The 18078-nt window shown below is 34.7% G+C and overlaps 1 protein-coding gene across 1 annotated transcript in view; it reads left to right on the forward strand.

The window, feature by feature from the left end:
• DMXL2 (Dmx like 2) overlaps positions 1–18078 on the forward strand; it is a 146694-nt gene that overhangs the window by 50454 nt on the left and 78162 nt on the right. Inside the window, exons 7-13 of the mRNA XM_061180318.1 lie at positions 5076–5254; positions 6987–7170; positions 9856–10030; positions 11689–11928; positions 12477–12748; positions 13389–14085; positions 14422–14543. Coding sequence (XP_061036301.1) covers positions 5076–5254; positions 6987–7170; positions 9856–10030; positions 11689–11928; positions 12477–12748; positions 13389–14085; positions 14422–14543 — 1869 coding nt within the window. The remainder of the gene's footprint in view (positions 1–5075; positions 5255–6986; positions 7171–9855; positions 10031–11688; positions 11929–12476; positions 12749–13388; positions 14086–14421; positions 14544–18078) is intronic.

Raw genomic sequence — 18078 nt, forward strand, 5'->3', positions numbered from 1 at the left:
AACAAAGCTACTATGACCATTCATTTGCAAGTCTTTGTATAAACATTTCACTTCTCATAGGTAAAAAATACCTATGAGTGGAATTGTTGGGTCACATGGTACGTTACAAAGAAGTACCAGGCGCTTTCCAAAGTTGTACCATTTTGCATACTCACCAACAATTGAATAATATCAGTTGCTCCACTTTCTTGCCAAAATTTGGCATTGTCAGCCTTTTTAATATTAGCCATTCTAATAGTCTGGGTAGTGGTGTCTTATTGTGGTTTTCATATGTATTTCTCTGATTTCTAATGATGTTGAGCACATGCTTATTGCCTGTCTGTATACTTTTTTTTTCTGGTAAAGTGTTTATTTGTCCTTTGCCCATTAAAAAAATTGGGTTTGTTTTCTCATTATTATAGAATTATAAGAGTTCTTTGTATATTTACTACAATTGAAAGATAAATGTATTATAGATATTTCCTCCCAGTCTGTAACTTGCCTTTTTACTTTTTTAAACAATGTCTTTTGATGTGCAGAAGTTTTTAATTTTGAAGAAATCCAACATCAATTATTAAAAATTGGTTTGTGCTTTTTGTGGTCTAGATTTAAAAAATCTTTGTCTACCTTGAAATCACAAAGATATTTTACTATGTTTTCTTTTAGAGGTTTTATAGTTTTGACTTTTACATTTTTTTTTTTTTTTTTTTAGGGTCATTGGCAGGGCTGTTTAAATTTATTTATTTTTTATTTATTTTTTGGCTGTGTTGGGTCTTCATTTCTGTGTGAGGGCTTTCCCCAGTTGCGGCAAACGGGGGCCACTCCTCATCGCGGTGCGCGGGCCTCTCACTATCGCGGCCTCTCTTGTTGCGGAGCACAGGCTCCAGACGCGCAGGCTCAGTAATTGTGGCTCACGGGCCCAGTTGCTCCGCGGCATGCGGGATCTTCCCAGACCAGGGCTCGAACCCGTGTCCCCTGCACTGGCAGGCAGATTCTCAACCACTGCGCCATCAGGGAAGCCCCTGACTTTTACATTTTGAGGTGGTTTTTTTGCATTTGGTTTGAAGTCAGTTTTTCCCCAAAGGTATATCAAGATATTTCAGTGGCATTTTAAAAAGGCAATCCATTCTCCATTGAATTTCCTAGACAACTTTGTTGAAAATCAGTTTTCCATACATGTGTGGATCTGTTCCTGGCCTCTTTGTTTTGTTCCATTGTGATATATATGTGTGTGTGTGTGTGTATATATCCCCTTATGCTAATAATATGTGTCTTGATTATTGTGGCTTTATAGTTAGTTCCAAAAACAAGTAGTTTCCTCTAACTTTGTACTTTTCTTTTAAAATATTTTTGGTGGTGTCAGTCCTTTGATTTCCATACAGGTTTTGTCAGTTTCTACAAAAAAGCCTGCTGTGATTTTGATGCTATTTATTTACGTTGTATCTCTATAGAACAATTTGGGAAGAATTGTACATTAGTAACATTTGGTCTTTTTTTTTTTATTTTTAAAAAACTAATTAATTAATTAATTTTTGGCTGCTTTGGGTCTTTGTTGCTGTGTGCGGGCTTTCTCTAGTTGCAGCGAGCAGGGGCTACTCTTCGTTGCGGTGTGCCGGCTTCTCATTGTGGTGGCTTCTCTTGTTGCAGAGCATGGGCTCTAGGTGCATGGGCTTCAGTAGTTGTGGCTCGTGGGCTCTAGAACGCAGGCTCAGTAGTTGTGGTGCACGGGCTTAGTTGCTTTACAGCATGTGGGATCTTCCCGGACCAGGGATCGACCCGTGTCCCCTGCATTGGCAGGTGGATTCTTAACCACTGCGCCACCATGGAAGTCCCACATTTGGTCTTCTTATCTACGAATGTGGTACGTTTCTCTTTTTATTTAGGTTTTCTTTCTCTTAGCAGCGTTTCATAGTTTTCAGGGTACACAATTTAAGTTTATCTTCCTAATGTAAAAGGTATTTACAGAAATTACATTGCTAATTATTGCTAAATACAGAAATGGAATTGATTTTTGAATTTTGATCCTTAGTCTTATGACCTTGCTTATCAGTTCTAGCAGCCTTTTTGGGTAGTTTTCTTAGGATTTTGTGAATGAAGACAGTTTTACTTCTTCCTTTCTAATCTGTATACCTTTTATTTTTTTCCCTTACCCAATATATTGCAAGTACTAGGACCTCTGGTACAATGTTGAGTAGAATTGATGAGAGCAGACGTTCTTGTATTGCTCCCAATTTTATGGGAAGAGCATTGTCTTGCACCATTATATATGATGTAAGTTGTAGGTTTATTGTAGAGTCACTCAACTTGATCATGTTGTATATGTTCCCTTTTATTTTTCCTATTCCTATATGCTGAGAGTGTTGTTTTCCCCCATGAATTAGTGTTTACTTTTGTCAAGTGCTGTTCCTGCATATAGTGAGATAATTATGTAGGTTTTCTTTTTCATTCTGTTACTATGATGAAATGCAATTATTGATTTTTCCAGTGTTAAACCCACTTCACTTTGCTGGGGTAAACTCCACTTGGTTATGATTTGATTTTTTTTAATATACTGATGGATTAGGTTTAAAGGTGTTTGCATCTTTGTTCATGAAAGATATTCCTGCATAATTTTTTTATGTCTTTGGTTTTGGTATCTCGGTAATAATACTGCCCTTATACAATGAGACCTTTTCCTCAATTTTCTGAAACACTTTGTGAAGGATTGGTGTTATTTCTTCCTTAAATGTTTGGTAAAGTTCATCAGTAAAGCCACCTGAGTCTCAGATTTTAGTTGTAGTTTTAGGGTTTTGTTTTCTGGTGAGAAGACTTGAAATTGTGAATTCAGCATCTTTAATGGATGTAGAGCTATTCAGGTTTTCTATTTCTTCCTTTGTCAATTTTTTTTTGAAATTGTCTTTCGAGGGATTTAACATATTGTAGGATCTGTAGCCAGGTCCCATCTTTCAGTCTTGATAATGGTAATTTGTGTTTTCTCTCTAAATATTTTTGGTCTTTCTAGATAGATTATCAATTTTATTGATCTTTTCACAAATAGCTTTTGGATTCATTGATTTCTCTATAATTTTTGTATTTTATTTCATTGGTTTTTATTCTTCTTTATATCTCTTTAATATGAGTTCTCTTTGCTCTTATTTGATGCTTCAGGTAGAAGCTTAAACCATTGATTTGAGACCTTTCTTCTTTTCTGATGTAAGCATTTAAAGCTATACATTTCCTTCTAAGCACTAATGTAGCTGCAACCCCCAAATTTTTATGTTTTGCTTTCATTTTCATTCAGTTCAACATATTTTAAAATTTGCCAGGCTTCCCTGGTGGTGCAGTGGTTGGTAATCACCTGCCAATGCAGGGGACATGGGTTCGATCCCTGGTCTGGGAAGATCCCACATGCCACGGAGCAACTAAGCCCGTGTGTCACAGCTGCTGAGCCTGCGCTCTAGAGCCTTCGAGCCACAGCTACTGAAGCCCACGCGCCTAGAGCCCGTGCTCCACAACAAGAGAAGCCACCACAATGAGAAGCCCGCACACCGCAATGAAGAGTAGCCCCTGCTCGCCTCAACTAGAGAAAAGCCTGCGTGCAGCAACGAAGACCCAGTGCAGCCAAAAATAAAATAAATAAATTTAAAAAAACTTGTCTTGTAATTTAGAAGTGTTTTTGTTTAGTTTATAAATATTTGGGAATTTTCTAGCTATCTTTCTTGTACTGATTTCTAGTTTAATTCTGTGTGGTTTTAGAGTTTTAGGTAGTAACAGATGAGAATGGTGAGGCTGCTTCATTTGAGGGGGAAGCTGGCGGGAATGGGAAAAGGGGCTTGATTGCTCGGCTTGTGGAGGCTCTCTGACTTTCCTTTATGACTCATTAAGGGCTCTCAGGTACCTCAAGGGTTTTTGTGGTACATAGTCTGAAACTACTGCCATAGGTTGTGCCGTAAATTTGGGAAGGTGAAGATGATGCTAAGGTGGAGAAAGTACTTGGGGGAAAGCAACTAGTGCACTGTTAAGTGGTTGTCTCAGAATAAGTACTTAAAGAGATTTGTTGTGTAATTCAAATATCCGAATAAATGAGACCTTAGTGGAAACATACATTATGTAGTATAGATTGAGAATGAATACTAAGATGGAAAAAAACAGAAGTGTTTGTCTAGTCCAGGTGAAAATATTTGGACCTATACGTAATTTCATTGTTTTTTAGAGATTGAGATTTTTACATAAATGTTATCAATTTTTTATTTTCCTTCATGTACTTTTCACCATAGAGGATGAAGCACTATAAAAGATAGTTCCTGTTAAATAAGATAAAATTATTTAGGCCTTTAACAAAATTCTTAGAACTAAGTAAAATGATAAAGTCAGTGCCTATTGTTATACCTTTAAATTTCTTAAGTGGGCATAGAAGTGGTTCCCAAAAACTGCCTAGATGCCCTCTCATCATTTAGAGTAGGAATCAGAACACTATGGCCCATGAACCAAGAATGGATTTTACATTTTTGAAGGGTTCTAAGAAAAAAAAAAACAACAACCCAAGAAGAATCTGTGTCACAGGCTGTGTGGTCCACAAAGCCTAACTTAACTTGGCCTTTTACAGGAAGAGTTTGCTGAGTCCTGACTTAGAGTAAGAAGCAATTCATATTTAAAAAGGGTTTGTCTCATCCTTTTAGATCTCTTCAAAAAGGAGATGATAACAGTGACAGATAACATGGCTTCTTTCTTATCCAGGCTAGCATCTGGTTCCAGAGTCTTTTCTTTACAGTGACCCTTGTGTATTGAAGTGGGGGAATTTGGCTTCAATCTCTGTTTGAAAAGCACCTTTGTGTAGAGAAGATTGATAATGAGCACACTGACCATTTATTTCTCAAGAGTGGTATTATTTAGAATAATAAGCATCATTTTAGGTTTAGTTTTGTATTATATATAGGTCACATTTTAGTTTTTATATATAGCTTAATTTTTTTTTTGACACACACACTATTTTATTTTTACAAGAGATAAATAAACTGACACCAATAGAGCTTAATTTTTAAGGCTTCTTCAAACCACTTTAATTTTGAAATGTGTAGATACAAATTAATTTTATATTGGCCTATATATTTTCACAGGATGATTGTCTTTTGAAAGTGTGGTACCCTATGACTGGTTGGAAGTCTTCAATTATACCTCCGGATCATCATGAAGTGGAAAGGAGACAGGCGTCTACCCAGTTTTCCTTTGTCTATTTGGCACATCCGCGAGCTGTGACAGGTTTTTCATGGCGTAAAACTAGCAAATATATGCCCAGGTTAGACAACTGTGTCATAGAACTTCATTTTGTATTACTTATATGTTCATAAAAATAATGAAAACAAAGGTCCTTTTAACTGACGTGGTGGCAATGGAGAGCAGAGGTTCTGGGCGTCAACTGCCGGACTTCAGATTCTGCTGTTGTTACCAGCTTCGTGAGCTTTTGACTAAATTTCTTAAGCTCTCCATGCCTCTGTAGAATGGGGGTAGTAGTAGTACCTACCTCAGAGAGTTGTATGAGACTGAAATGTGTGAGTGCGTGTGAATGCTTATACAGACCTTTGCACATTGTGTGTGCCTGGGCAGCATTAGCTGGTATTGTCAGTATCAGCAGCAGCAGTAGATTCTAGGAAGGAGACGTTTGCAAGTAACAGGAAAGCACACACTGAGGGAGAATAAAACATAGTAATAAACTGTCAGTAATATGCATTCTGGGAAGGGATATCATATACATACAGTGAATAAAGTGGCCAAGTTTTTCTTATCTTAGGGCTATCAACAGAAACTTCTCAAAGGATTTATTATAAGTTTTTCTTCATTGTTACAGCATCTCTTAAAAGTGTTTAGAAGATTAAGCAAACTACAAAACAGCCCATACCAACGATTCCTGTATTATATATACAGTTCTAAAAATGCTTGCTTAGGAAGGGTTATTTCATCTGCTAAATATATCTGAGCACTGTTTGCACTTGATGGGAAATATAGCACACCTATTATGGAGGTGCTCAGTAAATGATAACATGGGGAATTTATACATTTTTGGAATCTAAATAAAAGGTTACTCTAGCTTAATCTGTTTAAGTTATTTGCATCTATGGAAAACATTTGCAGAACACTTTACCTTTGACTGAGTCAGATTCTGTGTAAGCATTTTTTTTAATGGGAAAATTTTTTTTGTTTTTTGTTTTTTTTTTCACGATTAGTGGTTAAACCACTTCAGCTGCTTGATGCTGTGACATTTTTGCTTAACTTAATAGAAATTGATTTATAGTTTGAAGTTATAGTCTCCTTACAGTTTTATTATTAATAAATTTGTTTACCTATTTATAACTGTTTAGGTTATAAGAAGGATAAAACAAAATGCTGGAACTACTGCCATAAACCACGTAGTTTAATTATAATTAATGATCTTTTATTATGGTCATTCTGCAATTTGTAATGACAGAAATGTAGGTTTTCTTTTGATGTTTAGTTTGTTTTGTTTAGGAGATACTAATCCTCCAGAGCCTTGTTTTCAAGCAGCACATGTATAATCTGGCATTAATTTCTGTTTCCTTCGTCAGGACCATTTCCTAGTTTTTATGATGTTCACAGCCGTACTGTACGTGATTTCAAGCTCTTCCATTGATACTCTTTCTCCACACAATGTAATTTCTAAAGCAGTTGGAAGCATACTATACTGTCATTTAGTTTAGCTGTTCAAGACATAAGTTTAATGAATTAAGGTGAGTGTCAGGGACAGTTAGGTTGTTCTTATTTTATGGTAACTGATTGCACCCTATGTCCAGCCTACCACCTTGCAGGTCTGAGCAGGTAATAAATGGGGTTTGGTAAGAGTGTGAAATAGTCAGTAGAAATCCATTATCATTATTGGAAAAATAACTACACGTAGATCATACTGTTTTGCATTAATGTCATCTTTAAGGATGAAGAACTAAATATTAATAGCCTTTAATTTTTCATGTCATTGATACTCATAGTAACTTTTGTTCATTTCTCTTTATCATTAGAGGTTCTGTCTGTAATGTGTTATTAACTTCATGCCATGATGGTGTCTGCCGGCTATGGGCAGAAACCGTATTACCAGAAGACTGTCTTTTGGGTGAGCAGATTTGCGAGACTACCACTTCCAGCACTGCCAGCAACCTTACTCATGCTGGAAGACACAAAGACAGAGTACAACATGCTCTTGAGGTACTGTATTATTTAAAATGGTAAATGAATCTTGAAGATAATGTGAGTATGGTGGGAATTCATAAGCTAAGTTGCAGATGGTGAATGGTACACATAATGACGAAATTAATGGCAAAGAATTCTCACTTATTTTATATCACTTAGAAGACAGATACAGACAGTAATGATCTCAGATATGTAGTCTAGATAAATAGTATAAATTTAATTCTTTCAATTTGCATGTTGAGTGTGAAAATCTATTGGAGTAGGCAGCTTTGATTAATAAAACATGTAAAAGTCTTTGAAATTGGTTGTAATTAAAAATATTTTGTGGGGAATTCCCTGGCAGTCCAGTGGTTAGGACTCGGTGCTTTCACTGCTGGGGCCTGGGTTCGATCCCTGGTCAGGGAAGTAAGATCCCACAAGCTGTGCGGCGCTGCATGCATGCATGCATGCATGCATAAATAAATAAATAAACTAAACCACAGCAATCTTTAAAAAAATAAACAGATAAAAATAAAAATATTTTGCTTCTGTTTCACGAGGATTAAATTTTACATTTATTTTTCTAATTAAAAATGACTATTATGAAAAAGAATAAAGGTGTTAAGATATTAAGTGAACTTATATAATTGCACAGTTTTCATGGTTTAATATTTTGAAAGTGAAATAATTTTTCTAGTTTTTAAATATATAAAACAAAAGTGCTTTCTAAGAAATTATATTATTTATAATATAGTATGAACTGTTGTGCCCATTATGATTAGGGAATAAAATGAGATAAACACATTATTAAAAATTACCAGAAATTTATTATAGTAAACCTAGATTGCTAATTTTCTTGATTTTTCATGTGACTTTATTACACAAAGAATATATGCTTATTCTAAAATTAGATTAGGAAAAAGAAAAAAAATGTAGAGTTTATAATCCAACTATTCCACTATGTGTGTTTGTACATTTTTTTTTATTTACAAGATTGAGATCATATTATGCAGTAATGTTTTATAACTTGCTTTTTATACTTAATGTGTTATAAACATCTCTGTACATTACTAATTATACTTTTACATTGCACGTTTACATTAACACTTTAATGGTTGCATAGCCAAAATGGTTTTGCAGTTTCGGCAAGCAGAAGTATTTTGGGGGTTTAATAGGCTAAGGATGTGGTCCTTTAAAGTTTTATGTAAAGTAGTCCTGCTCTGATGCTATCTGTGATTGGGTACTATTTATACAGTTTTTTTCAACATTTAAAGCATAAATGAAATTAAAGCAGAAGTCAGAACAGTTAGAGTTATAATATGTTTTGCTATTGATTGAAATTTAGTGGGAAAAAGTACTTTATTTACTAGATGTTTACAATAATTTATGTATACTTGTGTAACATTTTATCTTTAAATTACATATGAGCTTTTGGAGACTAAAGGCTTTTAGATATCTTTATATCCTTCATGTTATCTAATATATTTCTTTTCAAGTGTTTGTTAAATCGAATTACTAACTGCTACATAAAATAAAAGCAAAAATATAATAATATGTAATCAGTGATTTGACACATTTTTGCTGCCTTTTAATAAAATGTTGTCAATTAGTAATGTTAAAATTGTTTTTAGTAGAAAAATGAGCTATTTTGCTTTCTAATGTCCTTTCCTATAAAACCCCTAACTGCAAGGTCTATATAATTCTATATATACTTAAATTATACATTTTGTTCCTAGGAGAAGATAAGCGACCAATATAGCACAGCCTTGGCAATCTAATTTAAAATAATGATAAATGTCAAAGATCGAGTGAAAATAATTTGATAGATATAATCAAAGAAATAAGCAGGGAGACCAGAGACAGAGGACACACCATAGAACTGATACTGTTTTTCACATGAAAAGGGACAAGGGCTGCGGAATTGAAAGGAAGGACCAGATGTTTTACTTTACTGCAGAAAGAACTGAGTGGATGCCACATTTTATTTAATTGATTGCAAGGAACAAAGGAAAAGAATGGTATATTATTATTAAGCATGGTATTGTTAAGTGACAGAATAAGGAATCACTGTGTGGTGGGGTTATGGTGTGGAGAAAAGATTGTGCTGAGAGTTGACATGGTCCCGTGTCAGAATAGTTCAGATGGTGGAGTATGCCAGTACAGAATTTTTATCATAGGCACATATCTCAGTTTGAACAAATTCCACAGGTCAACACTTTCATGAGGTCTTTCTTGGCTACTCTTATCTAAGTTAAGGTTCCCCTTGTTATTCTGTATTTTTGTACCCTCTTTTTGTCTTTATAATAGAGGTTATATATTAGATTATTTAGCTGGCTATTTAGTTCTAAGTGAGAATTTTGGGGAGGAATATTCTTCCTCGTAGGAAGATTTGGAATTTTTTTTTTTTACACCCTTATGACTAGTAAATTTCGTCTCAGTACTGGGATATCCTGAAAAAACTAGACTTTGGACTCCTAATCTTTATAGGGGTTTCTGCAGATAATATTAATAAGTGTTTTTGAGCACCTAGTGCCTTGAACTATAAAATTTGCAAGACCATTGGAGAATATATTAAGTTGTTCTATTGTAGTTAAAGTTTCCTTTAAGATGGTCAGGTTTTACAGAGAGGAAAATTGTAAAATCCTTAATAATCAAAAGTACTTTGATCAGCACTTATTAGACTTCCTAGACTTGGATTTAGTAATTATTTTTCTATTTTAGACAATACACCATTTGAAAAATTTAAGAAAAGGACAAAGGAAGTCTTCCATTCTTGTAACTCGCACTGAATTAATGCATGACCAGATGGCAACGCATGAAGTTCAAAGACACATTTCCCATCACGCAAATGCACTGTGTCATTTTCACATTGCAGCGAGCATCAATCCCGCCACAGGTAAAGGATAGTAAAGTTTTATTTCTTATCTGCTGAAGTAAGATAAATAAATAGAAAAATGGGACTACTTTTATAACGTGTTTCTAATTTTATGCTAATACTCCATGTTTCCTTTTAAAATACTTCTTAATTGGAACAGAAATATAAGGTGCCATTTCTTAAATTGAGACTATGTGATCCTTAGGGAATAACTTCAAATAAGTATTTTTGAGCACCATTGTTTGTCTAGAATATGGCAAAGTTTCTAAGTAATTAGAGCTTTAGTTGAACCTGGAGATGAACACAAGTGGTGGCAGCCTGGTTAATTAGTGTGATTTCCCACCCTTTTGTATTTTCACTATTATTCTTTCTTCTCAACTCTTCTTTATAAGTTTATCTAAGTATATTTTTGCATAGTTTTCCTTATATTTCAGCATATCTTGTTTTGTACCCTCATAGACTTTCTTGTCCTACACTTCGGGAAAGATAGTTTTTCTTCTAACCTTGATGTTTTCTTTTTGCTCTTTTCCTCCTATGTCGTTGAGAAGTATTTTGAGGCAGGTTCATTGTTGGCAAGAGCATATTTAAAGCTTCTATTTAAGGTCATTGTTTTCTTTCTGCATGAAAAACATATGACAAGGCCTATTAGTTCCATATTACATTGCTGGAAGAACTATATTTGTATAAAGTTATAGTTACGTTTTATTGAAATGGAAGTCTATTGCTTCAGGGTGCAGAGGATTTTATTTTTAAATATTTATTTATATAATGATGGTATTTAGCAAATACAGTTCCAAAAGAGTGATATCTGGATGCTTCCCCCACAGTCTCTTTTTCTTTCTATTGAATGGATTATTTATAATTTGATTTGGGATTAAGGAGATTTTTTTTTTTTTTGAATTATACTGTTTTACATGAACTGATCTATAGCGTGAGTTTCAGTTACCCCACATGGAGAAAATCTGCTATACTTAGAAGTTTGCTTGCCTTCCTGTGTTCTTTCTTGGCATTATTTCCCCCCGACTTTTGAGGAAAGTTTAAAACAGTCAGAAAAGTTGGAAGAATAGTACAGTGAACACTCATTTCACACACTTTGATTCAACAATTGCTAACATTTTGCCAGTTGCTTTATTCTCTCTGTATATAGACACATATGTATGTTTATATGTGGGGGTGTGTGTGAGTGAAATTTTTTCTTAATGTTTTCAAAGTAAGTTACACATATGGCATATCATCCTTACATACTTCAGCAAGTATCTCCTAAGAATAAGGAAATTGTCTTACATAATCACAATATCATTATCATACCTAAGAAAATTATAAATAATTCCATAATCTCTGATATTCAGTTCATATTTAAATTTCAGTCATCTCAAAAATGTCTTTTAGATTTGCCTTTCTGTTTTGTCTTTCTGTTCCCTCATCCCCAAACCAGGATTCAATAAAAGTTTGTGCATTTGGTGTGTTTCGTTTTTAAATTAGTAGTTTAATTCCATATGTCTATGCCATTAGTTCATTTACCATTAAATTCAATTAAAAATTTCAAATCGTGCTAGAGTTATGTTTACTTTTTGTTTATCACATTTTCTGTGTAATGGAATTAGTCTTTATAGGCACATGTAATATTTTAAAAGACATTAGAAATTCACATTGAAATTTTATCTTTTTTGATTCTACAGATATTCCAAATGTCTTGGTTGGCACTGTATTTAACATTGATGATGGAAATGGGGGCTTTGTAGTTCATTGGTTAAACAACAAAGAATTTCATTTTACATCATCTACTGAAATATTTATGCAGCAATTACGAAAACTTTCTGAAAAGCAGGTTGATCATGAAAACGACAAAGGAGATAGAGAAGATGAGGAACGTTCACAGGAGGAAAGAGAGAGGGGTTTACGTATGAAACTAGACCATGGTTAGTATCCTGTGTTCAGATTTTCTTTTTTACAGGCTGACAGCTTTTTGTGAAACCACCTTTGGTTTGTAATCTTTCCTTCCTCCCCTCCTTCCTTTTCACTTTTCCATTAATTCCACAGGTCTTTACTGACCATCTACTATGGACCATCTACCATCTAACTTTGCTTTGTTATAACCTATTGCTTTCAGTAATATATTACTTTGGAAGCCATGCTTTTGGGGGGGAACAGGTTTTGCTAATAATGGTAATAATAAAGATAATGTGATAGTGTGAATGAAATTTTGATTCATCTAAAACTAAGAAATGTAGTAATTTTCAGTTCAGACCAGAAAATAGTTTCCTTCCTTGTTTTTTTTTCCTGGCCATAAGTTGGAAAAGGGATTCATGATTTCTAAAGTTAGTATGCTATTTATTGATAGTCTAGTATGTAAATGAATTTCTATAGTATAGTCTAGTATGTAAATGAATTTGATAGTCTAGTATGTAAATGAATTTTCTATAGTATTTCTGTTAGTATGTACTGATAAATTTATTTTCTGATTTAGAATTATCCCTGGATAGAGAATCTGAAGCAGGTACAGGATCATCAGAACATGAAGATGGAGAAAGAGAGGGAAGTCCTAGAACCTGTTCACGACCTAGTGTACCAATGCCACTGCCTACAGTCCTGCTTGATCAGAAGATCGAAATGCTGCTAACTGAATGGAATAAGAATCCTGACATGCTTTTTACTATACACCCGGTAGATGGTACCTTCCTAGTGTGGCATGTAAAGTATTTGGATGAATATAATCCTGGAATATTTAGACAAGTCCAGGTATATTTTAATGATGAAGCAATTTTTACATTTCTTAATAAAGTAAAACAGATGCTATTCAGATTTAGCAGGTTTTCAGAAATACTCAATGATTTTATTTTTGATAAGCAACTGAGAAGAGAATAACTTGCTACCAAAGGGGGTCAATGACCACAGATTTTATAAACTTGATTAATTTAAGTAAAATGAATTTGGCTTTGAAATGTGATACTGAGTACTTGAATGTATGTGTATTCATTTTTTCTGGGAATTCACAATATTTTGAATAAACTTAAGCTACCCTAAAAATGTGACTCAGGATGAGTCCCTTCCACTTCTTCAGTTTTATTAATTAAATCTACTATCTTTATTGGTTATCTTTCTGAACAATATTTGTTTAGATTTATGGTTGTAGTCATCTGGATGTACAGGCAAGTTTCAAGTTTCAAATACTTGAAACTATTTCTTCAGTTTTCTCATAGGCGATGAATAGAGATATGATACTATATAAATAGAGGAAAAGGATTAGACCATAATGAGGTCGAAAATGATATATTTTGCTAGGAAGCTGAGGTTTGACATTTTGAAAATGGAAGTATTTTTAGAAGACTTTGAGAGGAGGCAGACTGCTTACACTGAATCATGTAATTGTGTTTTTCAGGTTTCTTTTTCTTCTCGGATTCCTGTTGCATTTCCATCTGGTGATGCAAGCTCTCTTAGTAAAAATATCATGATGTATGCCTGTATAAATGCTACAAAAGATTCTCACCACACTCTGTTACACGAAGACATGATGGCTGAATGCAGTCCTCATGGATCACAGCTGCATTCTGGACCACACAGTACAAATATGAACATTTTAGCTCCCACAGTAATGATGGTCTCTAAACACATAGATGGCTCTTTAAATCAATGGGCGGTCACTTTTGCTGATAAGTCTGCCTTTACCACTGTTCTAACTGTATCTCACAAATTTAGATATTGTGGTCATAGATTTCACCTCAATGACCTGGCATGTCATTCAGTTTTACCATTATTATTGACATCATCTCATCATAATGCTCTGCTGACTCCTGAATCGGATTTTCAGTGGGACTCAGACAATAAATTAAGTAGATTAATGGATCCTGTAAGACACATAAAGGGTTCCTCGAAACAGCCTCTCAGAAATGCAGCAACACGTACATTTCACGACCCGAATGCCATCTACAGTGAACTTATTCTGTGGCGCGTGGACCCAATAGGACCTTTGTCATACACTGGAGGAGTATCAGAGTTGGCGCGAATTAACTCTTTACATACTTCAGCCTTCTCTAATGTTGCTTGGCTTCCAACTCTTATTCCTAGTTACTGTCTTGGTAAGTGTTCGTTTTAATAGTGAAATTAATAAAAGCTTTAAGACAGTTATTTATATATAAAATGATTTATATTTGTCATTAGGAAGATTTTTAATAAGTATTCAGAATGTAAGCATCAGACAAGTTTAGAGTTTCTAGACTTTTGTTTTTCATCTTTTCCCTCTCATAACCTATTTGTTGAATTTTTTTGGTTAATAATTTTATATCTATTAATTGTATCTGTGTTTCTGGACCATGGTTATGTCTAAAAAGAGAAGTGTGAATATTTTTTTCTCATACTTCAGCCAGTAATAAAAATAAACTATATATTATAATGCGAAGTGTTTACTTTCTCAGGCACATATTGCAATTCTGCAAGTGCTTGCTTTGTTGCTTCTGATGGCAAAAATCTGAGACTCTACCAAGCTGTGGTAGATGCAAGGAAATTATTGGATGAACTGTCAGATCCAGAATCTTCAGTAAGTATTTCCTAATCTTTATTAATATATCTAGACTAATAAGGAATTCTCTTTTAATTTGTCTAGGACTTTTATTTGTTAGTTGGTGTTTAGGGAGTGAGCATCTGTTCTGGGCTCTGTGTGACTAGTTTGTTTTTTCTTAATTTGTGTTCCAATTTACATGAATCAAAATTACAGTCTGTTGGCGCTTTCACTGCTGTGGCCCAGGTTCAATCCCTGGTTGAGGAACTAAGATCCCACAAGCCACACAGCGCGGCCAAAAAAAAAAAAAAATTACAGTCTGTACATCACATCACACATCAATACGTTTTACATTTAAAGAAATAAATATGATTTTTTTTCTAAAATGTGATATTTTTCTTGACATTTTTCACTCTTTAGTTTGGTTCTGTTAATCTTTTTTTTGCTCAAGAAAGGTTTTAAGGCAGCTCTACCAACCTCTATGTTTAGGTTGGAAAATTTGAACTTTTCTGAGCTTGATTCACTATTTTAAAAGTCCTCTGGTTAGAATATGTTATCAGTGGGTGGCAATGTCTCATTCAGGTAGTTACCTATTTGAACTGGATGTCATGCATATTAGTCAGTATTCAGATTTGAATGGTGAACTTTCCATTTACCTATAAAAACGTGCCTTTTAATAAAATAACTGTTCTAATAAAAAATGTTTCCAATATTGAAAATCAAAGACTGTTTTTGTTTTGTTTAATTTTTATTTTTATTTATTTATTTATTTACTTATGGCTGCATTGGGTCTTCATTGCTGCGCATGGGCTTTCTCTAGTTGTGGCAAGCGGGGGCTACTGTTTGTTGCGGTGCACAGGCTTCTCATTGCGGTGGCTTCTCTTGTTGCGGAGCATGGGCTCTAGGCACACAGCCCTCAGTAGTTGTGGCTCGTGGGCTCTAGAGCACAGGCTCAGTAGTTGTGGCGCACGGGCTTAGTTGCTTCGCGGCATGTGGGATCTTCCCGGACTAGGGCTCAAACCTGTGTCCCCTTCATTGGCAGGCGGATTCTTAACCACTGCGCCACCAGAGAAGTCCCTCAAAGACTGTTTTTGAATGTCTGCCATGTACCCCTAGACGTGTAGAGAATACAGTGTCTGCCTTTAAGGGAATTTAAATTTAGCAGAGGAGAGAAATTATTATAAAAGGTTAAATAACGGTTTAAGACAGAAGCAGAGGTGTCTGAAGTTGGTATGTAATTAACTGCCAAACACTATTTCATCATTCAGGGGCAAGAGAGATCAGAGTAGGGTAGGCATAGAAGTTTTTATTAAGGACAGTATTTGAGTTCATTTTTGATAAGATTCAGAAAGACAAATCCTTGGTCTTTGCTGAGTGATAGAATAGCCTGAGTGGATACAGGAAAGTACGTGTATAAATAAGGCTTGTTCCAGAAACAGTGGTAATTGGACTGGAGCCACAAGTTCGGCATAGAGAAAGTCTAGAAAAGTAGCATCTTTAAAATTATAGCGTTGGAAGATTTAAAGGTCCCCTAGTCTAACCAGCCATCTGATACTTTGTCTCTACCACATTCCTGCCAATTTGTCATCTGGCCTCCAAGGAGGGAAGCTCAACTCTAAACGCAGCTTATTCTGTCTTTGAATTACCATCACTATTATATTGAAATTAAACTTGTAATCCTTAAATTCTACTTGTTAGCTTTAGTTCCATTTAGAATAAGTCTAAGATTTCTTACATGTGATAGCACCTCATGAGGGGCACCTATCTTGGAACCCCCCAATTTTTTTCCTCAGGCCAAACCTGCTGCTCCTCTGCCTATAAATTTATCTAACTGTTTTATATGTGACCCTGGTTACTCTTCTGAGCAGCTTTCAGTTTGTCTATACACCGGGCATCGTAGGATCACTAGAATATAGCAGTATTGTGGCGTCTCTCAGTAGATACTATTATGTTTGGGCAGGCACGCCACATTCTTTGTATGTAATTCATATTGAGCTGACTTTCAATTAAATATCACAGAGTCTTTTTTTTTTGCTAGTAAGCCATTCTGTATTTGTGCATTTGAATTTGGGACCCAAATATACACTTATTTCCCTATTACATTTCACCTTGCTAGGCTCAGCTCAACAGTACATCCTTTCAGTATCCTTTTGAATCCAGATTCTGTTACTTGTGTTACTGCTTTGACTTATGACTTATATCACCGGCCTATTTGATGAATGTTGTTCTCCATCTTCATCTAAGTCAATTACAGAAATGTTAAACAGTAGTGGACTGAAGAAAGAACCTAGCAGTATACATTTGAAATCTTTCTCCATTTTTATTGTCTAGAATATTTCTCCAGCTTATCCCAAGGATTTGCATGAGGCAGCTTGTGGTGTACTTCACTCAAGTAAAATACACCCTGTCTGCCATATCTTTTGCAGTCAAAAAAGGAAGTCAGATTTGTAGGAGATGATTGTTTTAATGTATAGTAGGTTGAATGTGTGTATCCTAATGTCTCTTGATGACTAAAACGTTGTACTAGATAGACATCAGGCTCTTTATTCTGACTTACAGAAGTATGTTGTTTTCCTTTTTGAAAATTGGAACCTTTGCCTGTTTTTAGTCTTTTGGCTGTGGCAATCCCCATGACTTCTCAGAGAGAACATCCTCTGTGGTTCATTGTTCTCATTGGCAAAATTTCTCAATAACCTGGGCATTACTTTTTCCAGGAAAGTATAAATTCATTTAGAGCAGTTGGATACATTCTTGGAATTTTAAAATTTATCTTGATCTTCTGCTCCAATGTACTTACCAATGTACTTTTTTCTTAAACCCTCCATTTTCATTATTTTTTTTTAAAGTTAAGAAGTAATACTTATTCATTGTAGAAAATTTTTGGTCCTTTCTACTTTTGCAAGCTAAATTCTTGAAATAGAAGACCAGAGACAAAGTAGGAATTAGGAGTTCTTTTTTCTCCTGATCTTTATTAACATTAAACCATCAGCCTCTGTTAATAAGCCTATCTTTCTCTTTCTCTTTGTACTCTGAAAACAATAATTAATTCAGTGACTTAATTTTTCAAACAAATCTTTAATTTTAGAATAGTTCTGGGTTTACAGAAAAGTTGGAGATATAGCGCAGAGTTCCCATATACCCCTATTGTTAACATCTTATATTACCAGAATACATTTGTCACAACTAAGAAACCGTTATTGGTGTGATATGATTAATTAAACCCCAGACATTATTAAGACTTAACTGATTTTTTTCCCACAAATGTCCTTTTCCACTAATGTTCCAGGACCTCATCCACAAAGCCACATTGCATTTAGTCGTCATGTCTCCTAAGTCTTCTCTGATCTGGGACAGTTTCTAAGTTTTCTTCATCTTCATCAGCTTTTTCTCATGACCTTGACAGTTTTGAGTAGTACCGGTGAGATATTTTATAGTATTTTCCCTCGACTTGGGTTTGTCTGCTATTTTTCTCATGGTTAGACTGGAGTTATGAGATTTGGGGAAAAATACCTCAGGTGTGTGAAGTACGCTTCTTGTGTTACATGAGGGGCACATGCTAATGATATGGTTATTA

The sequence above is a fragment of the Eubalaena glacialis genome, chromosome 2 (assembly GCF_028564815.1).
Source record: "Eubalaena glacialis isolate mEubGla1 chromosome 2, mEubGla1.1.hap2.+ XY, whole genome shotgun sequence".
In the NCBI taxonomy this organism is placed as follows: Eukaryota; Metazoa; Chordata; class Mammalia; order Artiodactyla; family Balaenidae; genus Eubalaena; species Eubalaena glacialis.